The 27092-nt window shown below is 35.3% G+C and overlaps 3 protein-coding genes across 6 annotated transcripts; 2 read left to right on the top strand and 1 right to left on the bottom strand.

Annotated features, from left to right (window-relative positions):
• The first annotated feature begins 520 nt into the window (after positions 1–520).
• LOC106156310 (uncharacterized) lies at positions 521–15963 on the top strand. Its single transcript, XM_013531505.2, has 6 exons — positions 521–1142; positions 3787–4894; positions 8276–8517; positions 8750–8942; positions 11469–14213; positions 14444–15963. Exons 2-6 carry the CDS (start codon positions 3962–3964, stop codon positions 14531–14533), a joined length of 4203 nt encoding a protein of 1400 aa, XP_013386959.2. The 5' UTR covers positions 521–1142; positions 3787–3961; the 3' UTR covers positions 14534–15963.
• LOC106155168 (BTB/POZ domain-containing protein 9) lies at positions 14805–24435 on the bottom strand. Of its 4 annotated transcripts, none has more exons than XM_087007141.1 (12): positions 24415–24435; positions 23329–23578; positions 22513–22642; positions 21910–22140; positions 21360–21624; positions 18853–19069; positions 18425–18544; positions 17522–17631; positions 17069–17258; positions 16659–16766; positions 16452–16530; positions 14805–16137 (listed from the first exon to the last, which is right to left on the bottom strand). In XM_087007141.1, exons 2-12 carry the CDS (start codon positions 23508–23510, stop codon positions 15940–15942), a joined length of 1830 nt encoding a protein of 609 aa, XP_086863267.1. In that variant the 5' UTR covers positions 23511–23578; positions 24415–24435; the 3' UTR covers positions 14805–15939. The 4 variants fall into 4 exon arrangements, with proteins under 4 accessions (XP_086863267.1, XP_013385310.1, XP_013385308.1 ...); XM_013529856.3 differs by lacking the exon at positions 24415–24435 and adding an exon at positions 24209–24374; XM_013529854.3 differs by lacking the exon at positions 24415–24435 and adding an exon at positions 24214–24235.
• Positions 24337–27017, top strand: LOC106155169 (putative methyltransferase-like protein 15 homolog). The gene is made up of 2 exons (XM_013529858.2): positions 24337–24485; positions 25721–27017. Exon 2 carries the CDS (start codon positions 25788–25790, stop codon positions 26931–26933), a length of 1146 nt encoding a protein of 381 aa, XP_013385312.2. The 5' UTR covers positions 24337–24485; positions 25721–25787; the 3' UTR covers positions 26934–27017.
• The last annotated feature ends 75 nt before the right edge of the window (positions 27018–27092 follow it).

The following is a 27092-nucleotide window of genomic DNA, read 5'->3' as shown; positions in this document are numbered from 1 at the left end:
GACAACTCCCAAAACAAAAAATATAAAAGCATTAAATGGGCACATGAAAACACGTACATACCATTCAAAGAAAAAGTCGAAATGCAAAAGGAAATGAGTAGTTTATTATCGTATCATATTTAATCGTAAATGAATTTTCAGTTTTCCAAACATTTTATTGGATTAGCAGCTACAAAACTTATCAATTCCATTCAATTTAATTTCAAAAAATTCATAAGGATTATATATAATTTTATGTGTCATAGATGCATTTTGTTTTATTTTATTTATTATAGTCGAGTCAAATGGAGTACCTCAACTTCATGTTTTTTGAAATGGTTCTCTACCTTGAAATTATAAACTATATGACTCACCTCATTTAATCGGTTAAGCTATCAATCTGTATCAGGACAATCTAGAAGCCATTTAGCTCTCAGTTTAGAAGTGTAATTAAATTAAAATGACCATTTCATTAACCCACCTGGATGGAAACGCAGTAGGCTACTTAGTCACCGTTTATGTGAAGATATATAAGTAGAGAAATAAATGTAGGGAACCACAAAGCAAATGAGTTAGCAAGCTAGTAAGAAATACTCTATGCCGATCTCAAGAAAGCAAAATACAAAGCTATGCTGGATGCATTAGAAGCAGAGCTCAAGCATCGCTTTCGTTGCAAAATAGATGCTCAATGATCGGCCAGTTGTCGGCACGTAAAGTAATTTTTTCACTCTCAAACGGGGCCGTACTAGGGGACGCAGAAAGGACGCCGTCCAGTGTAAAGGGGGCCTAAGTACAATGCCCCAAAACAGAAAAATCAAGAAGAGAGTCTTTAACTTAAAGATTTAGGTTAAAACTTGTAATTGGAGCATTCTGGATTTCTACACTCCGAGATTGACAACCACAATTAAAATGTTCCTGTTCGAACTGTTATCTGAAAATTTCCACTTCTCCAAATAGGTGTCGTTACTGGTATCTCCCCACCTGAGCTAGCTGAGCCGTATTGTTCTGAGTGTCGATTGTATGCGAGAACCGTAATAAATAGCCAAGCATACTATATATATCAACACAAACTGGAGAGTGTTACAACAGACACTATTGCTCTACCATTTTGTCAGATAGATTCACGACGAGGAATGTATAAGAACTAGCAAAGGCAAAGAAAGGTGAGTAAAACAATAGGAGAGTTCTTTTCGTCGCAGTCTACGTTATATGGTTAGTACATGAATGAGTTGCTTTAAAATGTGACGCTATATATCGTGAGGAGGTTAAGTACCGTTTGCATGTCGTTGGGGTTGTCAATCTTAATAGATAGAAAAATGACACCGCGTTAAGTATATTAGTTCTTAGTAGAACTTCTTCTTATAAATTGTATTTATTTAACACTGGGCTATCCTGAGCCTCTGTGGTAGATCCTTTTTTTCCAATGAAGCAACATTGAAAACTTTCGCAACAGACAAGCTGGTCGTGCACACCTGTACTTTTTAATGAATTGCTCTTACGAAAAGAGAAACACACTAAACCATGGGTTAAGTTCTTTATCATTTGTGCAACTTTATCGCTAATCTTGTAAGCTGGGTTATGTTCGCGCACGTTCAACCACCTTCCCTCCCGCTTAGCAGTGGCGCACGCGTTGCTCAAAGACTAACACTAGCACTTACTATTTAGTTTTTTATATGTAGCACACTTGTTAATGCATACATATATAAATCTAATAGATAAAAAACGTAAATTAAAGTGTTTTAACATTAAAGTGCATGATTTTTCCTACTATTCAAATAAAAGCCACCCTTGGTATATTGCTAAAACGTTGCACTCTAGATGCTTGCTTTGCTTAAGCCTCTCTTAGATAAAGGATGGAGAATGGTGGAGATTCTCTCTCTATATATATGCATGGGTATATAGGGTGAGACAAGCAAAAAAAGGCAGTTTTAGGATTCTAATTTATCTTTAGGAAATTTGTTAAGTGGAAAGACATGCAGGCCCAGGTTTTACATTATCAATATTAGAAAAATATAACAAGACCTACAATCTAACAAAAATAACAAATACTTTTGAATGGTATATACTGTATTAAAATGATTCAGGTATTTCTTCAACACTAAACGAAACAAAATTTTGTGGTCCACATTAGTTTAAAGGTACACTCCGTGTTTGAAAATCCCCAAAATGTATAGTTTTTTTTGCCATCCACAATTTCCTATAAAACCTTATATACACCTTAAAAATGATTTAACTCCTTAAAATAGTTTTTTTCCTGAAGCATACTATAATTATGTTGATATTTCCATATTGGAGCTTATAGGAAAATGGTGGATGTTATAATAACTGGTCAGTCATTTTAAGCTAAAATCAACCTTTATTATTTTTATCAAAGGTCAAATCCCAGTGCAGAAAGGGGTAGTTAAATATGGTTCATGAGTACAAGAAAATGGCTTATTTTCTTGGGAAAATCTTTTTTGGTGGGTAAATCTCATGGAGTGTACTTTTAATTGTAATACATTTGCTCTGAGAACTTCTTTAAATTAACTTGTGTCCAAGTTACGCTGAAGTTATTTGGGTTCCATTATTTTAATAATATAAAAATATTATTTTAAAGTATGCAATAATTTGACTTGCATTTATCCCTTTCCTTTTACTCTTAAATTATACTCAAATGCTATAAGTGGGCTATTGCATCACAATTTCTAAGATTGGTGCATGGTACTGCGTGGCACAAGCCAAACAAAATTACATCTAATAGAGGCTTCAACAAAACCTTGAAATTTAACCCAGAGTTGGTCCAAATGTATTGAGACAATGTAATGGATTTCCTCAATGTGGTCTGACATGAAAATCATCATCAATTTTAAGTGTTGGGCATCACCAGAGGAAATTGAGGGGCAATTTTTGTAGTCAATTACAAGATAATTCAGTATAGTAAATTTTGTGGAACAATGTCTAGCTGCTGCTGTGAGCGATTGCATAGCAATCTTCGTGTTGTTATAAGTGGAAATGCCATTCACTTAAACTAGTGGCTTTGTCCAAAAGCATTTCATGTGATGTTTTGTGACAGAAAACGCACAATAACAATAAAACATTGGTTATACTTTTTTAAGTGATTATATTACAATTAGGAAAAAACGGGAAAAAATTAATAATGTTTTTGAATGTAAATGATACTTGATATGCCTGATACAGTCTGTTGTATATTTTATCACAAATGAAAAGAAAAAAGAATCAAATGCACATTGCCTTTAACATTGTGAAGAGACCTGCGCTTACCTAAATGGAACAGACATGCAATTCTCTATTTCTGTGCACCTGGAAATGAAATATAATGGCGTTGCAGCTCCTTTTTCCTCCATCGTGAATGTCTTCTTCTCCCTGATACCTACTTTAGTATGGGGATCAGGGAGGAGGCACAGCTAGTAATCCAGATTACTTTATGATCTCAAAGTTTGGATTACTTTCCTCTCAGTGGGCTTAAAGGATACATAAAGGAGGCAAAAATGAACTAACTTACAAACCTTATCAGTGTCACTGAACTGAAGCTAGGTGGGGTCAAGACAAGGAAGTGTCATCTTTTAAAACATGGGTAAATGACTCTCCAAGATAACATCATATTGTGTTTGCTAGACCTAGAGAATGATATAAGGAGGATTTTAAAGAAAATGATGTGTACATTTTAAAGTATCATTTTTAAGTTGCATTTAAAAATGATACTTTAAGTTGCATTTTAAATGATTTAAAGGTTGAAATCCAGTTTACTTATAAAAAATTTTGATATGTTCAAAAGTTTTTGGTATTCATTTTTTTTCTTTATTCCAGTCACCACACAGCAAGGCGTATGTATCCAATGAGCATGAAACAGATGAAGTATTCATATCAGTTTTGTCAAGAAAAAAAAAAGGATCCACAAGTACTAAGTAGAATAGGTTGACATCCTGAACAAGATAAAGTTGTAACCTGCCAAGTGTTATATTCTGACAGTTCATCTATCAAAATGATCCTTGTTACTGTGGATACATTCTCCCACATTTCTACAGGGATTGCTGTGCTTGGTTTGAGTTTGAATGCAGTGTTTTTATTCAGTCTTATCTGCAGCAGAATATACTGTAAACTCAAAAGACACCCTCTGCTGTATCATCTCATTTTTGTCCTCACATTTAGCTGCTATGTGCTGCTGGGAACATCCTTCATTCTTCATGTGCTCAGAGGATATCTGTCAGATGAAGAAAAACATCTATGTAGAATTGCTGGATTCTTGGGAACATTTTCAGCACAAATTATCATATGGCTGGTGCCAACAAGTACCTCTCTTCTTTTCATTCCCCCATCTTCAGAGAATGAAAAAATGCACATATATAATTACTGCATCATTATAGTAACAATTACCATTTTCTCTGCCACTGTGACTGCACTGCCTTACATGGGTTTACCTTATTTTGAAAGTTCTTATGATGCCACTGCCATACCATGCAGTCCACTACAGTTACCCCATGAAAAGGGCTGGGAATATGCAGTGATAGTGCTGTCCATAAGTTGGATCAGCATCTTTACAGGGCTCTGTTTTGCTATAGCAGCAATAGCAAAACTGACAATTAAAAACAACAGGGTACAAAAATACAATGTTGCAAAGCTCAGGACTGTTCCTTCCAATAAAGAGATGGCAGTCAAAGTTCTCTTACCAGTTGCAGCCAACTTGATATGTTGGACAATTATTTTAACAGTGCTTACTTTATCCTTCATCGGGGATTACAACATTAATGATGCCCAAGAGCTGTGCATTTTTGGATTGTGTGTTAGTCTTACAACAGTCTTACATCCGTGTGCCAGTTTGTCTAGTATGAAGTGTTGCTGTGGACGTGTGACACAGAGACAGGAGGATGCACCCTTTGAACTAGAAGACATGCAAGTTTTGTCAATAAACAAGAAGGTGAGGTTGGATGATTTTTGTGACAGAATGCATACTTTTGTATTTGTGTTATTTTGTGTAAAATCAGAGATGAACTGTCGATAATTTATACAACATTTCTTCAAATATTTTTCATTTTTAAAGAATTAGATCCTTGATGTGAAATATTCCATTAAGTGGATGTTGATTAATGCTATTGATAGTTGTTGCCCATAGTCCATATCAGACACTTAGTTTTACACCTGTAACATGGAAAGGATTAATGCTAGTTACTAGTTATATGTGAATATGGTAAGGCCACATTAAAATGCACCAGCTGTAACTTCACCCCAACTTCAAGATCATATCAAAATATTGATCAGACCATAGTTGATGGCTTTGTGGGCGTGCTCCCCTTTGAAGTAATATAGTATTTGTGAAATTTAGTAGTGTTACTGTTATGTCTGACAGATTTAATTTTTCTGCTCCATATAGCTCATGCAAACTACCTCTGCCATACAGTCACATCAAAAGATCTCAGTTAATAACAGTGCTTTTATGTGGTAATAATTAATATCTTTTGATTAATAGGGATAAAACAATCTCGATCATATGTTAACAATAATAATCCAATATGCCATTTTGGAAAACTGAATATGCACAAAAAATTAATGAATGAGTATATAAATTAGGAAATACAATAAATAACTGAATGAATAGATAAATAATTATGAAGTTGTTTCATAAAATAGAAAAAAGTATGTCAAAACAAACAGCTAAATTCTAGTCACACATGCAAACCAAATGAAAACATGATACATAATGCTAGTATTTATCACCCATAAACCTTTTTATTCAACTGTCACCTCAAAACTTGTCACCTATTCATTCTGAAAAATATGTCTAAATTTTAAAAATAGATTGATAATAATGCTCTTCTTTCAGTCTGTGCAAACAGAGCATAAAATGACCATAAAAAAATGCTTAAGAAATTCTAACAATTTGTACGTTTTGAAAAATGTTTCTCCATTGAAATGTATACCTAATTCCATAAAAAGGGTGACAATAACTTTGCTGTTCATCGTTACAGACTCTTCTCTTTGTGTTTGACATTTATTTCATGTCCTTAAAGCAAAAAGGGGTTTACTAGTATAACCTGAGACTTCAATTAAGTTGAGCAAAACCAAAGTAAACCCATATATGTGTGTGTGTGTGTGTGTGTGTGTGTGTCCAGCTCCTTTAGCAAAATCCTAAATCCTCAAATACACGCATGTGCATTTGGCCATCATTTCACATAATATGATTGTGGCATAATTTTTTACAGTATTACTTTAAGAATTTAAATATGTTACCGCAGATATTTCTGTCACATTTAATGATTATTTGAATGAAAAGGGATGTCTGAATATTAATTTTGAAAGACATGACTATAAAGTGCACTCAATTGTCTAGCTGTAGCACAATGCACTGAGTGAACATTATTTGAATGCACCAAGGCTAAACTTGCAACTTTGACCTTAGACATTACTTGAGGTCAGCAATCCCAATTGAAGAAATCATGGTGATCACTTAAGATCATTATCCCATAGTTCATGCTTAAGCTACCAAGAGTATAACTGATGGAAAAATAAACAATTTTCCCTGACACTTACAAATGATTGATTTTCATATGCAGGAGATAACTCACTCTTTTGGTGCAAGTGTTAGTACCTTCAGTAACCGGCAAGATAGCCAACCAGGCTTCGCAAAATCTTTCACGTTTGCTTTCAAGCTAGCTCATAGTCACAAAAGCTCAATGTATAAAGCACACAGAGGTCATAATGAAATGTGAGACAGGGCAATTCTTTGTGGAAAAATTATTTGAAAATAGTTTAACTGCCCATTCAGTGAGGTGTAAAATATTCATTCGATTGGGTTTGCATATCTCCCCTCTGGCTATATGTAAATATTATACCTAATGAAGGGTGTTAGTATGCCTTACAGATGACACAAGTTGCTCATTGCATTGGTTAGATTCCTCACTCCCTTGCCTGGCAATCTGTGAAAGGTAACAAACTACAAAAGGCCCGCAACCTACAACCGAGATTCTAGTATCAAAGGGCACAATTGTAAGCTAAATAAATTTGAAATATGTAAATATTTATGTTTATTCTACAATTACATTAAATTAAAGTATGCACCTTGAATGAAATGAAAATCAAATCAGGTTTTACTGCTTTATTTGGATCATGTAAAAATAAGAAGGAGAAATATAAACTTCATAAAATTAGTACAGATTTTTCTTAACAGGTGCAGTCATATCATATCGTTTTAGAAATTCTTGAAAGAAGTTGGTTTACTGAAACATCTGTATAATAATATCAAAGCAATTATAACAAATGTTTAACTCTGAGTTTAAATTCCTTGCAGTAAGTATTTTCTGACCACCCTCTTGGATAGATTTATTTTGCTGTGCAAAAATAACTACCTTTAATTTAATATCAGATTCCTATGTAAATATTAGAAGTACCAAAAACAACAATAAAAATGTGTAAATGAAACTTTTTTTGTAACAAATACGTAACTGATCTATTTTAACCACCAAAATTTAATCCCCGGGTTTAAAATTGCAAAATAAACAAGGATATCAAGCATAACAAAAAGGTAAAGAATTATTGTTACTCATTGTTTGTTGGGGAATGAATTTTGGGAAATGTAAATTGTGTCAGCACGACTTGAAGGTGCGTCAAGTGATGTGACAAATTGAAATCAAGAGTTTGTTTTGACGACCAATAACCTGAAGCCCCCAGTGTCAAAAGGAGCATTCAGATCTCGATTTTCAAAGCAGAAAACTAATCTGTTCCTAGCAGCTTCTTCACAACTAGAGTCACAATTAAATGCAAAGACATTTATGAGGGACCATTAAAAGAAACCAGAATTTTAAAAAAATAAGCTTTTTTTAAACACATTCTTTTCTGAAAGGTTAAGTAAAAGTGTCTTTATAGGTAACACGTACTTCAACAACCTATTCTGTTTGGTTTTAAAATATTTTTATGGGTTATAGGGGAAAAATTTTCGAAAAATTATGGAGCAATTTTTTTTTTTTTGGGGGAGGGGAGGGAGGGATTCAAACTTTCTCATTAAAAAAACATTATTCAGTTTGACAGCAAGCACATGCAATGTAATGGCAAGAGATGGTAATGAATTTGCCCAAAGCTGTATTTAAAAAGGGTCTGTAACAAGTTTTGGTTTGAACGAATCAAAAATACAAAGTTAAGATTGCACATTGAAGTAAAAGTAACCAAAATCCACTCTCATGAACAATTGTGTCCATGTTATCTGCCCTTAAGTTCTTAATTTTTTATTAGTTTGAACACAGAACAAAAGTCCACATGGTTGCCAAATGATTTAAGATGTTTTCATCATTTTTCTTCATCATAACAGAATGGGCCCTCGAAATTTAAAGTAAAATGGCTTCAGGGAGATGAAGGTCTGGTAGAACAAGGGACAGTGAAGCTCTATCCTCCACATTTGAGAGACAAGTGGACCACTGAGAAGGCAGTGTATGACAGACTTGCCCTGTCAGAGCATGAGAATCTTGCACCATGTCTGTGGAGGGCTAATCATTTCCACTTCCCAAGTGACACTGAGAGTGTGGATTACAACTGGATGCAAAAGGAGTCTAGGTTGGTATAAAAATTGATAATAATACAATGATAAGGCATTTAATTAATGGAGGGTTTATTAAGGTATTTTAAAATAAATAAGAGCTTATAAAAGAAGTTTAACAATCACAGCTTTGGAATATTCATTACATATCTGTCATTCTTACTCACTTTTAAAAAAGTTTTCTTTCAGATGCAGTTAAATGTTTATTGTATAAATTATGTAGCCAGTTTTTCCCTTTTTTTTATTCAGAATAATCTGCCAACCTTACTACCGCTTTGCCAGACTGTATGACTTTTTGCAGCACCATGGCCATGCTGTGACAGAGGTGGTGCTGCATAACTTGACAGCAGATATAAGCAGAGGCTTAGCACACCTGCATGAGCTGGGCATTGTCCATAATAACTTGACCACCAAGACCATATTTGTCCAGGGATCACTACAGGTGCATACACATTCATTTTAACTTCTTCATTTCCTCAATTTATATCTATAGCTATTAAGGCAAAACAGAGTGCATTTTAAGCGCAGGGCGCTGTTTTCATTTCTCAGTTTGAATAGCGTCTGTGTCATCCTGTAACTGAATAGATACAATTTGTGGCTGCAGGTGGGGGGTAGTGTTTTGTTCCCTGACAATAACCTTTCCGTTTGCAGGAGTTGCTAAACATTTGTCACAGTATGTTTTAATTTAATACAACTGACAATATTTGGCAAAAAAGTTTTAATACCTTATTATTATTTTTGTAATGCATTAAGAAAATTAATACCATGCTTTCAACGTGCAACATGCCATTGAACCAATTAAAACAATTTCATAGGGAGACATTCTCAATTTTACCTGCACTCCAGATCAAGTTTAGTTTTATATTAAGCAATAATGCCTGGTTGGGAAATTAAAGGATTACCTGATAATGACAGTAATGGGGACACCAGCCACCTGTTTATCTCAGTACTTAACACCCAGTTAAATAGCTATGAACAGCAATTATGTGATTTGACCTAAGCAAAATGCCCTAACAGTGCAGAATAATCCTCTTACCTTAATTTGAATGAGATTAGTAATTACACTGACCATGTCCTAGAAACATTCAATCTCATGTTCACCCCAACCCCCTAAAATACTGTCAGCATGCTAAAATATGTAGAAACTGCCTTTGTGTTAGACGGAAAATTATATTATGAATTTTCAATCAAATATTCATCAATGTTTTAAAATGAAGTATATATATTTAGCGCGACTAGATTACAATTAATATTTTTGAAGTCTGAAAAGAAATTTTTTGGTGTCAGAAGCTAATATACCAAGAGGTTGGCACATCTACAGGTACAGGACATGCAGTTAGCCACAAGTGGTTTTAGGTTAAGAAAAGAACAGGACCAGCTTTTCTGTGGCTTAAGTGCCCGAACTTTGTGCACATACTTCCGTAGATTATAACACATCCTTAACTGAGTACTTGAAACACCAAACATTGCTTCTCCATCTGACTGCCTTTCATTACTTACATGATAACGCATTAAATGTAAGAAAACTGTTATGGGTAAACAATCAATACTTTCCTTCTGCAATACAATAACAATGGTGAAACATTTTGTTTTCAGTATTATGCAATACTGATACTCAACCAACATACCCGAGACATACTCAAATCAAAGAAGTGTTTTACTGGTGTGCAATAAAAACACTCTCTTCACCTTTGTCATGTGTAGCTAGTGTATCACAATTCAAATAACATCAGTTTGGCTTAGCGGGCTGTAAAATTGCAATATCTTAGTCTAAGTGTGTGGTCAGTGTGTGGGATAACCTCATAATGGATCCACCAACCACAGGATAATATCAATTAAAATTAAAAGATTCACAGTTTGTACATCAGCTTCTCAATTTTAAAGCTTAACTAAAATAAGATTTCCTATTAGTACAATTGATTATCTTTACAGTGATAGCTTAAAGGGATAATAACTCTTCGCTTTGGCCAAAAAATGAATTTTCCTGGAGTAGACAACAATTTTCCCATACTTACCAATGGTTAATGAATCTATTTTTACATTCAAATTTAGTCCCTGTTTTTTTTTCTAAAAAGCTTGGTATAGCCATCAATGGAGGTCACGTGGTCTAAAGACAAGCTCAGATATCAGAATAATAGCTATAACTGCTGTTTTTGTGGTAAAACAGAATATGTTATATTTCTACGAGTTATTCACAATGTTTTTATTGTGAAATATAGATCTCATACGAAGAGTTATTATCACTTAAAGGTTTAAACGACGCATTTAAATGTTACCTTAGACATTTTAGGCATTTTTATGTTACTAAAAATCTCAATATTTTAAACCTTTGTCAGCATTTTAAAGAATAATAGTAAGAATGAGTCCAGAGACCACTGTAGACATTGACTTATATAGTACCTTTAATTTGGAGTACACAATAGCCTTTGTGACCAAAGTCACTATGCCAAATATGTATATTAAAGTAAGGGAAGACATATTGTATGCATTCCAGCTAGGTTGATGACCACGTTTAGTGCCTCCAGCCCGAAGGCACAGGTATCACTGGGCAGCTTATTTAATAGGAGGAACACTCCATTGTCAAATTGGCTACCCAGCAGTAATAAATTTGACTGGGAGGAAAGGACTTGCATTTAAAACATGCCACTTGAAAGAAACAAGGTTGAAGGGTGGTGTGAAAGATGGTTGCTTTAATTGAGACAACTCCACTCCCGCAATCATTTATCACATGGCTTAAGTTAATAAATCAACTGAACTGCCACTGTGGAGACTGTGTCTGGCAGAATTCCAAAGGGATGCCACACTGTAAAACTGCTGTTATTTTAATGGATATGTTGTCCATACCTAAGGACCATAATCTTTACTTTGGGCCCAGTGATTAATGAATTTCTTGTCCACAAATGAAGGTCCTGACCACTGTTCAAGCAGCCAAATTTATGGTTAACACATTTTTTTTTGTTTTTTTCAGACCAAGTCCCTTCAGGCAATTATTGGAGACTTTGAAAATGCAACAGTTATGAAAACGCCAAAATTTTACAAAAAGGCAATTAGAGAAATGGATTCTAATCCATTCAAAGCAGACATGAAAGCTTTGGGGTTGATCATATTTGAAATGCTGGGTGTATTAAATCATCAAACACCCTCAGTCACTCACTCAGCCACTGGAGTAACCAAAAGCAATCAAAAGAACAAACCACTTTCTAAAAATAGGACCAAGAAACTTCCAGATATTGTTACGTCCACGTTAGATCCAGGTTCTCACTCAAAAAGTAGAATTGGCAGGACAAGGAAAAGAACTTTACCAGAGGTTCCGTCACACAAAAAAGAAAAGGTCCAAAATTTGTACAGCATCGATGAAGATGCAACAAAATATAATCAGCTGGCAACAAATTACAATAAAAACATGGAAGGCAATCAACAGACATTACCCAAAGAACATTTTCAAAGTAGCTACAAGCTTTGTTATGATACTTTGTCCATTGCTAGTGTCGATAGCATACAGTCCAGAGACAGTCAGATGACAACCCAGCTCTCCACTGCCAGAGATCCCAATTATGTTGAGCCAAAATCATCAAGAACCTCTGGACATGGAATCAGAACTAAAAGAAAGCTTCCCTTGTTACCACGGCTACAGGAAGCCCCAGAAGCTGCAAGTGCCTTTATTCCAACTCAGCTACATACAAATCTCCAGAATGAAAACCTGCCCATCAAATCTAAATTTACCTCGTTCACAAATGCAGAAGTCCATACTGCATGTGCAACTGGACAGCACCAGCCCAGATCAAAAAAGGATTGTCAGCCTCAATTTGAAAAGAAGCAGACCAGTCTCACTACATCAGGGTTTGATACTGCTGAAATACAAAATGGGAAAGGCATAAGGAGTACTAATCCACATTTATACAGCAGTCAGATTTCATCTATCTCCACAAATGCAGCAACAACTCCAGATGACAGTGCAGAAAAGAGAAACTCCTCTACCTCTCAAGAGAGCACGTGCAGCCAAGACAGTGGTGTGGTGCTGAGACCAGAGGGACTACCACTGGGAACACGTCCTGGGATGTACTTCAAAAATGAACCTAGAACAAGAAAAGGAATATACACTCAACCGCTGAGAAGTATGGGGGAAAGTCACTCAATTTTAAGTGGATTCATCCAGAAACAGAAAGCCCGTCACAAAACTGTCAGACCAAATGTAAAATTGAGCTCCAGCAGTGCTGAAAACGGTAATGTCCCTAAGAACAGATATTCTGTGGTTAGTACTGACTCTGGCATCAGTTATGGTCACAGCACCATACCCAGTCCTTTTTCTCAAAGGCATAGCATGGCAACAGATTCTGACAGTGTGTTTGGTAGTCAGCAGTCACTTCATGGGGGCAGAAACATCGACACTGGTCAGTTTGGCTTGACCAACAGTGACCTCTCCTCAGTGAATTGCTATGAAATGAAAAAGATTCCCTCTGCATCTAAATCTGCATCGCTCTCCCAATACAAAAAACACAATGGTTCAAAATCAAATCACAACATTCATACCTTGGAGAATTCTGATGTTAAGTCACAACCATGGTGTTCAAGGGAATCCCCACACTCTCGCTCAAAATCCACTTCAAGCAGATATCAAGAGAGTCCCTATCTGCCTTTAAGTCCATCAGACAGTTTCTACACAAGCAGAGAAGACCTGTATGTCAGGATATCTGATGTCCAGTCTTTGAAACACAATATCATCCTCAATGATTCTGATGACAAATTCGACAATCCAGATGCTGAAATGCAAAATACAACTCAGACTGGTAGCAAGTCTTTAGCAGATCCCATTGTCGAGAGGTACGACTTACCAGTGCATCTCAAGGGAGTTAATACTGAGCAACCTGTGTACAGTAAACTTTCATCTTTGTCCAAATCGAACTATGCCAGCAGTAAACCATTACCAGGTAACAGACCAGGAAAACATCAGGCACTTTCACTCAAAATAGATACAGATGGAAAGTCGTCTTTGTCAGAGAAGAGACTTATTCCACCAAAATCTCCCCTCACAGAGGAATATCTCAGGAAGCAAAGGAGTCTTCCTCAACTGAACAGTTTAGGCCAGGATAACATCAAAGATGATGAGACAGATTTTTGTTGGGATGACACCTATGAAGATTTTGCCTTACCACATCAGCATAAGGTATCTGGCCACCTGGTGTCCAATAATAAGGCACCGCAGTGGTCACCAGTGGACAGAGTTATAAACACTCAGGAATGCAATGTTAAACCACCCAAAGTGACCCAGCTGAGAGACTCTGACACTGAATCTGTTAGTTCACTAATATCTGATGCCAATTTAATTATACAGAAAATGAAATCCTCGAACACTTCAGTCAAAACTGGCCTCACCAATCTGGAAGAAGGTTATGAGAGTGACACATTGGAAACCATATATTTACCTGGCCAAGAAAGTACTGGTGGGTATAAAAACGACCCTAAACCCCACTTAGGAAACAGACAAAAACTGAACAGAAGTGTCACTTTTTGCTGGGATGAAACCAAATCTGCAAACCGCAAACTAAAATTGAAGAACTTAAAAAGACCTGTGGGAAAGAAAAACATGGAACTACTAGCGAGTGGCAATCTTTCCAAAAACTATGCTAAATTTTTCCCAGCCAAACCTGCCATACCAACACAACACCTGCATGCCATGAAAAGTACAGGGCAACTTGGAATATATGGAACACAGGTATAAGAAATTCTGAATCTAGGTAAAAGAAAAAAAATAATCATTATAATTAGTCAAGTATAAGGTGAGGTTACGTGTATGTTGGACGGACTCCAATATTAAATAATGATCAACAAACTGTGTTATGTGAAATTGTGATTAAGAGTAAAATCATGTCTAATGCAATGGATCTGAAAAAGTATAGATTAATGTGATACATAACTGATGTGAAAATGGTTTCTCTCTTGTAGCTTCTTGCATTGTGTGAAGAGTGTTGGGAAAGTTCGCCTCCTTCTGATGTTGTGGCAGGAAAACTTCAGCAAAGGTCCCAGGATTACTAAGACTGACAATAGTGCCTGTATACAGAAATTTAATTGGAACTTTAATTTAAGCCAGACCCAAATTTTATAAGACAAAACATTTTTTCTGTTTTAAATAACATTTCACATTTATTGAATCAAAACATTTCCCCTAATTTCAATGTTTAATGTTTTAAAGTTAATTTCAAATCGTTATGACCATACATGTATAAGAATAATTAATCTAAAACAAAGAAAAAAAAATTGCATTTTCTTTGGTATAATAAAGAGTGCACTTGTGAATTCAAATGACTGAAAGTAGAGCAAATTGCAAAGTTATGTTAATTCTGAATTTACCAATATCAACAAAATAATAAAAATATCTTTGCCTTACAGTATACATAAAAAAGTACTCTATCAAACAAGCTGCTTACTGAATATGTTTACCTCATGAAAATTTAGCACTTTCCACAGCAGGAAGTAAGCATTATCACTTTGAAAAAAGTTTGTATGAATATTCATATACTAAAGTCCTACTTCAGAAGAAGGAATTGTTCCTCGCAACAGTGGAATGGCAAGTTTAGTGGAAGCACAACCATGCAGATGAACATTATGAAATCTGCTCTGAGTAACAATCTTTACAGTTAATATCTTCCCAGTTCTTACATAATACTGTTTTTTTTTTTTTCATGTGGGTTAAAGATTCTTGACAAGAAAATTGCCAACGCTATTTAAAATAGTTTAACAGGTACTCAAATGTTTCTATTTTAAGCATCTTGCATCAGAATATAATATTTATCTGAGAGAAGTTATGTGATTGAGCAGTGAGTTTTAGTACAAGTCGAATGTATTTTACAGCTACTCAGTAGCAAATATATTGTAATAACAGCAAATATAAAGACTGTTGCTCACTCCACTGTACAGTTTATCCAAGGCTTAACCTACAAATAACCTACAATTTGCCCTAAGCCTTAACGTGCGAATTGTTATAGGGATGTAGTGATAACACTTGTGATTTTTGGCAACAGATAAAATTGCGTTAAGGAAGAATATACCAGTTACCCAATACTTATACTACAGTGATTCCAGAAGCAAATGATACTCCTTTAAGCAATCATATATATGTATCAATTTTGTGTAAACATAAAAAAAAAAACAAGTATTATTCTAATTCTGTTTGAACCTTTTCATTAAATTAACATAAATAGTTAATGCTTGGGACCCATGATTAAGTAACCTAATCAACTCTGCAAAACATTTCCAATAAATGTCAAGTAACACTGCCAACGTGAAAAATCATAATTGACATGGAGTTCAGTCTTCACAGCAATCTCATTGCTGCTTTAATTTTAGTGCACCACCCCTTTAAACTTGCATTGATGTCTGTTTTTTGTTGAACACAGGTTGTGTTAGATACAAGCCTGTAGTTATCCAAGTCTTTCATGCTGTTACGTCATGTCAGGATTACTGGACTGCTCTGTCATGGGTGGTAGGGGCATCTGTGGTGTCTGCGGCATAGCAGAGGAACCAGCTGCTGCTCCCTCAGGAGTTGAGGTGGTGCGGGGGGTTGGTTCATCCACACCCCGGGCATAGCGAGCCACAGACAAGGAGTCACAAGGACACTCGAAATGAACACAATGAAAAACCTACAAGAAAAAAGCAACATGAGTCTCTGTAACATATTGAATACAGGAGAATTGTCTGCATATAAAAACCAATACCTCATAAAATACTCATATTGGACAAAATTATTTTATCACAGCCTGATTATAGCACAGATATCTCAATACACATCACTATTATTTATTATAATATTTCTTTTAAACCCAAACCAAAACCAGAATAACACTTAAGTATATTGATCACAAATTTTCTATTTAAATTCAATAAAATCTTAACCCAGGTCTTTTGAATTTAATTTAATATGATGGCATAAGACTTTCAAATCTTGTCTACATACCTCATTTGCTGTATTCTGAACTCCAACTATCTTGACAAATGTGACTGGCCTTGGTGGAAAAACTATGGTCTGCCATGACCTGAAAGAAATAAAATATCTCTTAATATGCTATAAGTATTGTATGGCTTCTTATCTCAACAGTTGTATTTTGGTCTGTATGTGAGTAACATATTAAGGTAGACACTGCCAATATTCACATATACTTACTTGCAGTTTTCCCTTGTTTTGTCTGCCACTGTATGCCAAGTCTGTTGGTCAGTGGATACTTCTATCTTGTAACTATAACTACGGTCATCGCAATCCCATAGCAACATTCTGAAAAAAAAAAATCCAAATACCATGAGTATGCTCAAGATATTTAAGGTATTATCCTATCTGGAACTTTGAATAATCTGCCGATGTTATAATCACTTTTCTGAGGTCTGCATAACAGCATACTGTCCTCGGCCAATGTCTATAAATGTATAACATTTTTATGATAATGAATATTATAAGATAGTAACAAGATTTTACCTAGATGAGTATTATTTTCATATAATTCAATATAATTTTCATCAATCTAAAAAGTTCCTTCAAGTAAATGAGCCATGAATGCCAAACAGGTATTGCCAAGTTACCTCATAGACCCTATGATATATGGCTGTGCTAGCTGCACCACTATTGCACCACTCCCAAGCTGGTGACAGGTGTACCCCGAGTCCCAGTCATAGTTCTTGGTGTCGCCATTGATCAGAGCATTGCGGCTCCTGCTCACCCCCTCAATCACACAGGCACTGGCTTCAATGGTAGCCACATTTTCAGAAGGGACTGAAAAAGAGAGTTTTTGTTTTTATGTAATATTCAAAGGGCTTTGTGAATGTCCTCTGTAAATACACACCATTTTAACCAAAGCCATATTTTTTGCAATAACCTTGCTTCTCTAAATATTTAAGATGAAAAAGAATCATGACCTTCAAAAATGAAATATCAGTCTTGTACTAAATTACTCAATCAATAGAATTTTAAAAACAATACCAAGTGTTACTGCTATTAATGTCAAAGGCATGTCAATAGTTTGATGTTGTACTCACCTAGCAAACCTCTTTCCAGCCTAAATGGTTTTGTGCTGTACAGACATTCAAATGCGACTGCATGAAAAACCCTGTTTACTGTGTTGTGAGTTCCACCAATCTTGAGAAACCTGCAAATGAATACAGGAAACTGAAAAAACATTCTTCTCATGTCATATTTATAAACAGAACATTATTACACTAGTGTACCAGTGGCACCCTGAGCTTCAGAGATAACTTGACACTTACCTCTTCACTATAGCCTATCTTCATCGTGTCAAGTTACCTCTGACGAAAATAGTTTGACCTAGTTTATATAAGCCAATCGAATCCATGTTTCAAAATTTTTCACCAAAGTTTGGTGAAAACGCTGATTGGTTGACCGTCAATCGGCAATCCTCGGCTGATTCCGCAAGCTCCATACTAACAACATAGTTATTGTCGAGTGCGGAGACATCCGAGTAGTTCCGAGTGCATAACCGTACACAAAGAAAGCATGGAGTATATCGGAATTGAAACCAGAGCAGTTTGATGCCCTGCATAATTATCTACTGAGGGATGATGTATTTTGCGTGCTGCCCACAGGTTACGGCAAGTCCCTGATATTCAGCCTTATCTTTGATTGGTCCGGATTTGAACAAAGCGCGCTTTTGACTCGTTCGCGTTCATTGGCTAGATCGTTCAATGAGTCATTGAGTGCGGGCTTTAAATTTGATTGGCAGGCGGCGGAGGCAATCGAATGTGGTCAGAGGTAACTTGACACGATGAAGATAGGTTAATAGTGAAGAGGTTAGTGTCAAGTTATCTCTGAAGCTCAGGGTGACCAGTGGCTACGTTATGACCATTTGACCACTAAAGAAATGAATTGCATTAAAATAATGATTCTGTGAGGTAACTGTCGTAATCCCTTAAAAAGGCAATTACCTTACAACCCTTGCCGGAAAGTGCAAATTCTGCCATGACCTGCATAAATATTTGGTGTGGTCCACCACTCTCACCCAGTCCTTGTCATCCATAGATACATCTATGTAGTAAGAGTAAGACCTGGAAGAATAAAACAAAACAATCACTTCAAGTTTCAAACAATGTCAAGTTGTTGGTGGAGAGTACCAGTTAAATTGTATTCCAGAAATATATCAGAATTTCTCGTTATCTCTGTAACAATGTTAAATATATGCATAATACCAGCAATATTTTAACTGCCTTACATTTTCACCTTTCTTATGCAATCAGAACTTTTAAAATAAAAAATCCCAATGAAAATCACCTTGAAAACCAGGCAACAATGTAAGATGTCACTTCAACTATAAGATCTACAATCTATAATAAACTCATTATCTTCATCACCTCACCTCATGTCTCTGTCCCACAGTAGCAGTCTTGCTGTGTTAATGATGGAAGGTTGAGCTAACTCTACTACCAGTTCACCATTGGTGTCATCTATGGGATGTCTGGAGAACCCTCTGTCCAGATCATAGTTCAATGTGTCCCCATCCAACAGGGCAGCTTTCATCTCACCTCGGACCAACTTGGCTCCATGCCTCATTGTGGCAATGTTCTCATTGAGGGCTATAAGATAAAAACACCTATGGGTAAAACAACGGATTTTCTAGGCTCATTCTAGCTTATATAATCAATACCAGCTTTAAAAGATAATTAATTCTGGTTTTAAACAAGGCAGCAAAGCTGTCAAATGTACAGACAAAAAGCAGGAAATAACAAAATAGGCTACTGTCAATTCTGATGCAAAAGTACATTATGTTAAACTGCAAATTCAACATCAAATTTTAATTATGCTCAACAGGTAATACCAATTTAAGTAAAATGTGAAACAAGCATAAGGCTTCAGGCCCATGGGAGTTCAAGTTCACACTTTGAAAATGTAAAACTTCCAGAAAAAGAAGTCAATTAGACTGCTTTTCCAACTCAGGCTGCATTTTAGTCCTGTATTTCTTTTTTGAAAGTTTGGCAATCATTAGTAACATGGTTTTCCCATAATGGTCATCATGGCAGCAGATCCCAAAATTGTGTTTTCTTCTATTTTGATGCAATATAACATAATGGTTAACAGCATAATGACAATCAATTTTTAATAACAAAATATATGTATCATGGATTTTCAGAAAATGTGACTAGCCTGGGTCTTCAAGCCTGTGGAACTTCAAAGTCACACCTTGAAAATGCCAATATGTGAAAAATTAAATTTTCACAAAAAAACTGTTTAACTGGCAGATTGCATTGCCTACTGAAGCTGTATTTTAGTCCCATGTTTCTTTCCTGTAAGTTTGAGAACAGTAAGTGACATGGTTTTTCTTAAAAGGTAATCATGGGAGCAGTGCCCAAAATAGGTTTTTTCAAATTTTGATGCAATATTACATAATGTTTAACAGCATAATGACCATCAATTTTTAATAATAAAATATTAGTATCATGGATATTCAGAAAATGTGACTAGCAAAGGTCTTCAGGCCCATGGAACTTCAAAGTCACAACTTGAAAATGCCAAAATATAAACAAGACAGCACTGTTCTGAAATGTTTTTTTCCCCATTTTTAACAATTTTTAACATAAAATAAAATTAACAGTTTACTGCCATTTTTATATGATCAACTAAGAAAATTGATGAGATGAGAAAAATATCAATAGAGCAGTGTTAAATGTCCAATTTCTTCCATTCTGAGATTCTGAACATAGTGAATGATTGAATCTGACAAACTGCAATGATATGAGTTTATTTCCATTTTTTAAACTTTATAACACAATACACAATAACATGTTACCATCATTTTTACAAAATCAACTAACAATGTTGTAAAGATGCAGGAAATGTCAAACAAACACTTTCACGTATCTTATTAGTTAAATAATGAGACTGTTAACATGCCTAAAAACTGAATGTGAGGAAATGTGAAAAAACAGCATAAATACTAAAATAGTGGCCCGATCATGCCGATTTTCGAACTTGATCTGCGTTTTAGTAAGACTGATTACTCCTGTGAGTTTCATGACAACAGGCCTATCGGTTTTCCTTGAAATGTGTTAACAGTGTTGCATATATGCTGAAAAGTGTAAAAAACAGCATAAATACTAAAATAGTGGCCCGATCATGCCGATTTTCGAACTTGATCTGCGTTTTAGTAAGACTGATTACTCCTGTGAGTTTCATGACAACAGGCCTATCGGTTTTCCTTGAAATGTGTTAACAGTGTTGCATATATGCTAAAAAGTGAAAAAACAGCATAAATTCTACAATAATGGCCCGATCATGCTGATTTTCGAACTTGACCTGCGTTTTATGAATATTAGTCAGCTCTGTAAATATAAAGCCAAAAAGTAAAACTGTCTTCCACTTATGTTGTTAATGCTGAAAGTGCACGGCGACGGCGACATGATCGGCGACGGCGACGACAGACGCAGGTGATAGCAATATGTACAGACACATCTGTGTCTGTACATAAAAAATCAAAATTGTTGACTTGTTCTGTTGGCTAAGATGTATACATTTAACTATAAGAAGGGCATCAGATTTTCCAGTCACATACTATCATCACCACAGATCAACATAATCTTAAGCATAATACATTACAAATGATAGATCATTAAACTGAAAAGAAAACTCATTTGACTACTGTACTTGGTTACTATGAGAAAAGTTTTTAAAAATATATACCATGTTTGGAAAATTTTCTCATTGAAAATATAATACCCTTTAATTTACCACACACACACACACACACACACACACACACACACACACACACACACACACACACACACACACACACACACTTTATCACGTTGTTTCCACACAACTGAAAATATGAATAATATTTTCAACGCAAGTTGAAAAAGGACTTACTGAGAAATCCCCTATAGTGAAGCTCCATGTCCCTTTTTTCTGTCTTAAACTTTATGGCATCTAGAATGGCATCAGCAGAAACTAACTCTTTAGGCCTGACCTTATTCAACAGGTCTTGCAGTGACATCAAGGTCAATCTTATGTTTTTCATTATTTTGGCTATATCACAGTTGGGGTTCTTTTCATACCAAAGACAAACTGCATTGAAAATCTCCACCTCTGGGGCACAGAATGAGTCCCTGGCGAGCATCTCGCATAGTGCACTCTGAAACAACATAAAAAACACCATAAAATATCATGTATTTAGTATATATAAAATTACACATAAATATCAAATAACCACATTATATTTAAAATGATATCAACATAACACTGACATTTAATATTTAAGCATTCACTTAAAACTACTATCAAATGCCAAATGGCACAGTTTTAACTGAACTGGTGTTCAACTTAAATTGTTCCAAGTTCAAAACTTCAATAGATATGGAACGAGTAAATATCAGTTTTAAAATTCGGGACAGGTGAAAAAAAAGCTGCATTTCCTGACCTCAGATAAACAAAGAAAGGCTTCACTGTTGATGATGTCCTGGGCATTTCTGTCCATGTAATGAAAGCAAGTGTCTGATAAAGTTCGCAAGCTGTACATGCTGGCAATGTCATAGATCAGGCACACATTCTTGGTGTTTAATACAGCCTTTAAGTACTCCGATATTGCCTTTTCCATCTCCACAAATCCATACTGGTGAGCAAGTCCCAGTACATCCAACACCACATCCTCCTGAAGTAGAATATTGCCTTGTTCATTTAAGTGCTGGATGAAAAATATGTATTATTACTCATGTCAAACATTTGCTATGATGATAATAAACATTGCCCTTGAAGGTTATTAAAAAACCTCGTCGTGTTGCATTTACTCATGTGAGAAAACCTTATGTCAGCTAAAAGGCTTAGATTTGAATCAATTAGGATGTTTGTGTATTCCATGCTAGTTATTGCGCACATGCTCATTTATATAAAAAAAAAAAAAAATCATATCTCATATGCTACTTTTATTTTCAAAGGGCTCATATAATTGAAATACTCCTTGTAATTTCAATATGTATGTAATTTTCCATTTTCCTTCCATTTTACGAACTGGTATTTTACTCACCGTCATTTCACCCAGATTAACTCTGCCAGTGTATATGTATTTGAGTAAATGCCGAAAAGCTGTGGCACTGGTGTCCTTCAGTTCTATTTCTTTGCAGCTACTTTCTCTCATTCCACCAAACAATAGGGCCCTGGAAAAAAGTAGGTTTTGATTAATATTTATGGTTTTAGCGACTGTTAATTTTTATTAACAGGATAAATTCTGAAGTCCTGCAAATTTACCATCTTTAGTTTAAAGGGATAACAACTGTACGTATGATATCCATATTTCACAATAAAACCATTGTAAACAACTGATAGAAATATAAATTCTTTTTTACCACTAAAACGACAGTTAAGGCAATTATTCTGGAATTTGTGCTTGCCATCACATCATGTGACCTCCATAGCTTACTACACTCTGTAATAATCTATTAAGAGAATATTACAAAAAAACCAAACTTTTTAAGAAAAAAAACAAAAAAAAAACAAACATGGACTAACTTTGAATATTGGAATGGATTCATTAAACATTAGTAAGTATGGGAAAATTGTCATTTACTCCAGGAAAATTCATTTTTTGGCCAAAAAGATCAGCCGTTATCCCTTTAACATACAGAATCCATTATTTTCTTTAACTTAGTAAAATCATAGAAGATTTAAGAAAGATTATCAATAAACATGAAACATCAATGATTGTTTTAAAATTAATCTCAAGTGTTCACATACTAGTGTAGTAAAATATTACATATTAATTAATCTGATAAATGACAGGAAATACTATAATAGGTTACTTTGTCTTATGTGATTCACAACACACAGAAAGATAACAACTTACCTGAAGTATTCTGATCTTGCAGCCAAGATGACCTTATGTGCACTAAAATGTTGCTGTTCCACAATGATGGTAACATCGTGATAATCTGCATTCTCAAACAGTGCTCCAATGTTGTCAGACAGATGCTGTACATGGTCAATCTCTCCTGCTGACCCAGAGCGAAGCAACCGATGGTCACACATCTTGGTGGATTTCACAGTGTTTTTTAAGCACTGCTTCAAGTAGAAGTATCCCCATTTACACCTTTTTACTGCAAGAATAAAATATGAACATGGATAATATCAAGTTAGCATGAAATCATTTCAAAGACGTGAATGACCTTTTTTTTTCAAGCAGATCTCATACAAGTAGACATTGGTCATATTTGAAATATACGCATATGAATCTCTATTATATATTTATTGTCTTGTGACAGGAAGAAAACTGAAAACTAATGTGCATGCACATATAGATCTATCAAAGAGGTACTTCATGGTAACAACTAACTGTATTTTGGCAGAACTGGTACACCTACTGTACACTGGGTACAGGTTACAGAACTAGGGTGACATAAATTTTCATTAGATCCGAGTAGTAACATGAAAATTGTTTTTCAGAGTTCAAAAAGTTGGCACCATCAGTCGAGAAAATTTTAGTGAACAGTGCTGATAACACATTCACCGGAAAAATGTGTCAACAGCCAGCATGACATTTGACAACGCTCGCTTCTGCATCGTGACTGCCTACCCTCGACGAAATTACGCAGTCTGTATAACCTCACGATCTAAGTGATTTCAAAAATAATACTAAAATACTGATTACGTACTATATCAACATAAACCCCACAAAATGAATCACGAAAAGCAAGGAGACTGAGCACTTCGATTACAGTAAACGTTACCTTACTCCATGTCAACCATTCCAACTGTATCACGATTGGAGACCAATGTGCTAAAAAAAAAAAGGTCCCCTACAACATGTCTAACATGCAAGTAAGCTTTAAATTTGCAATTCTGCATTAAAAAAGATTTTACTTCAAGATATAATGACCACATACAATGAAGCATATGTGACTGATATTTGTTATATTATATATTTTCCACTTACGAACGATGGCGCAAGGATTTTACGTCTTATCCGGGTCTTTTCAACATGGATGCGCACATGAAGTGCCCAAGGTGAGTAAAAGCACAAATCCAGTTGTTTCAATGTTTTGAAATCTTCTCTATTTAAAATCGAAAATAATATACTAAATTTTGTTTCAAACGCAATGTTTGTGTATCTTAAATATCTATTGGGCACTTTTTTAATGTATTATATGTACTACAAACATCGATTTAAGCGAGACATAGTAATCTAATAGTAATCTGTGCGGGATCATCTCTACTTTAAGACCCCCGCATCATTATTTTCCTGCATATTTACTCCCCCTAGCAAAATAATGATAACTACACTTCTCCGAGAGCACAGATCTCCGCCAAGGCAGCATTATTTTATTATTATTGATTATTGATTGGTAATTGATCCGGATCACCACCAAAAACTAATCATCTCTTCCCTAGCCCACTTCTGACAGTTCCTGAAAATTTCATCAAAATCGGTCCATAACTTTTTGAGGTAATAACCACCCGCATCGTAACTCCCACTTATTGATATTTGAATGATTGATAGAAGTTTTTCCAGAAACAGTATTTACAGTAATTTTTGTAAATAATTGATTAATGTTAAGTGCATTTTTACCAGTGTTGAGTAACGTTGTGGGGGAATAATGGTGCGGGGATGTACTTAAATATTTTACCCTCTGAGGCTCTGTGCCCCCAGTACATTCCCCTCCAAAACATGCATGTCTCAGGTGTGCATAAATGTCAAATGAAATTGACCTTAGTTCAAATTATTTTCAGAATTGACAACAATAAATTATTTGAAGTTTTGTATCACAAATCTGAGTGAAATTTACTAATATGTTACATGTGGATATTGCCTTGTCCAGATTTACTTATTTTATATAAATGTTTTGAAAAAGCTTTGCTGACCAAACTCAAGTTGTTTTGCTGCTTTCATTCATGTTTTAATCACAAGACATACCTATTTTGACATCACATGCCTTCACCTTAAAGGCTTTAACCGTATTATTATATACATATATTTGCTTGTTACTGGGGACTTTAGTGTTAAAATGGCAACATGGAAAAGATATTTTTATTTCCTTTTGTAGTTACATGTTTGTCTAGGTTCTATTCCTTGCTTGTTGTATTGTTCAAGCTGTAAAATCCTTTAATGATTTAGACATATGGAGTTGTTTACTGTGGCAGTGCTACAAAATGTATACAATGGCAGGTTATATTAGTTTGAGGTAACTTTTTCAAAATTATTTACATATTTCATTATTTTCTTTTGCTTTTTAAATTTATAGGGCTTCTGCAGAAGCTGAAGTAATTTTCCGTCATAAAGTATATTGAATAACGTCTACAGAGATCAAAATGATTGGTGCACAGCAATCTATTGCTTGGGGGATATTTCTGCAAACTTTGAGAAGACCTTGCATGAACCAATACTGTAATGCATTTGTAAGGATGTCTGCACTTAAAAAAATGTATTGCACATCTACCGATACCACAGAGGAAGGTATTGTTGGAGCTGTAAAATCCACTCACATTCCAGTTATGACAAAGGAAGTTATTGAGAGATTAAATCCTGTGAATGGCAATATTTATGTGGATATGACATTTGGAGCAGGTGGACATACAAAAGAAATTTTGAAGAAGGCTCCTCGTGCCAAAATATTTGCACTAGACAGAGACCTTGTGGCATATGAAATGGCTAAGGAGATGTCAGAAGAAGGTCCATATGATATAACACCTCTGCACGGCAAGTTTACTGACCTTCCTGCACTGTTTAGAGACTTGGGTGTGAAGGAAAATAGCATAGATGGGTTCATATTTGATGTAGGGGCATCATCTATGCAGTTCGATACAGCTAACAGAGGGTTTTCTTTGTCCCACGATGGTCCTCTGGACATGAGAATGAATGCCCAAGATCCAGTCACTGCTGCTGATGCAGTTAACTACTTAGAGTTTAAAGACTTAAAGAAAATAATAAGCAGATATGGGGAGGAAAAACTTGCTGAGAAGATTGCAACATCCATAATTGAGGCTCGACAAATTATGGGTAAAATAGAAACAACCAAACAGTTAGCAGACATTATAGACACCGTCTTTCCAAAACACAATTTAGACAAGTTAGATAGACATGCCCATGTGGCAACAAAGACTTTTCAGGCTTTACGAATATTTGTGAATGATGAACTGAATGAGCTATACAATGGCTTAGAAGTAGCACAGTACTATTTGAAGCCAATGGGACATTGTGCAGTCATTACTTTTCACTCTTTGGAAGATCGTCTGGTAAAACTCCATTTCAAAGGAATTGCTGTTGATGAAGAGAGGCACAAAAGTACCAGAGACTGGGCTAAGAAGAATCCTCTGGAGTTTGATGCGGAAGAAATTAAGCATTTAACTCAAAAAAGATGGAAAAATATTGATGGGCCTATCAGTCCATCAGAAATGGAAGTGTCCTTTAATCCTCGGTCAAGATCAGCAAAGCTTAGAGCAGCCAGCAAACCATAAGGAAATATCCATCTTTGGAAAAACTTTTTTCACTATACTGTTATGTTCACATATTAGTTAATAAATAACCCTTTGTACCTCTAGTTCTCAACTTAAGTATGATTTTTTTCTCTTTCTTTTTTAAAAAAGGTCTTTTTTGCCAAAAAGCTGTGCTAACCT

This window comes from Lingula anatina, chromosome 2 (assembly GCF_051362555.1).
Source record: "Lingula anatina isolate TDL-2025a chromosome 2, LinAna3.0, whole genome shotgun sequence".
Lineage (NCBI taxonomy): Eukaryota > Metazoa > Brachiopoda > Lingulata > Lingulida > Lingulidae > Lingula > Lingula anatina.
This window is presented reverse-complemented; position numbering and strand designations above follow the sequence as displayed.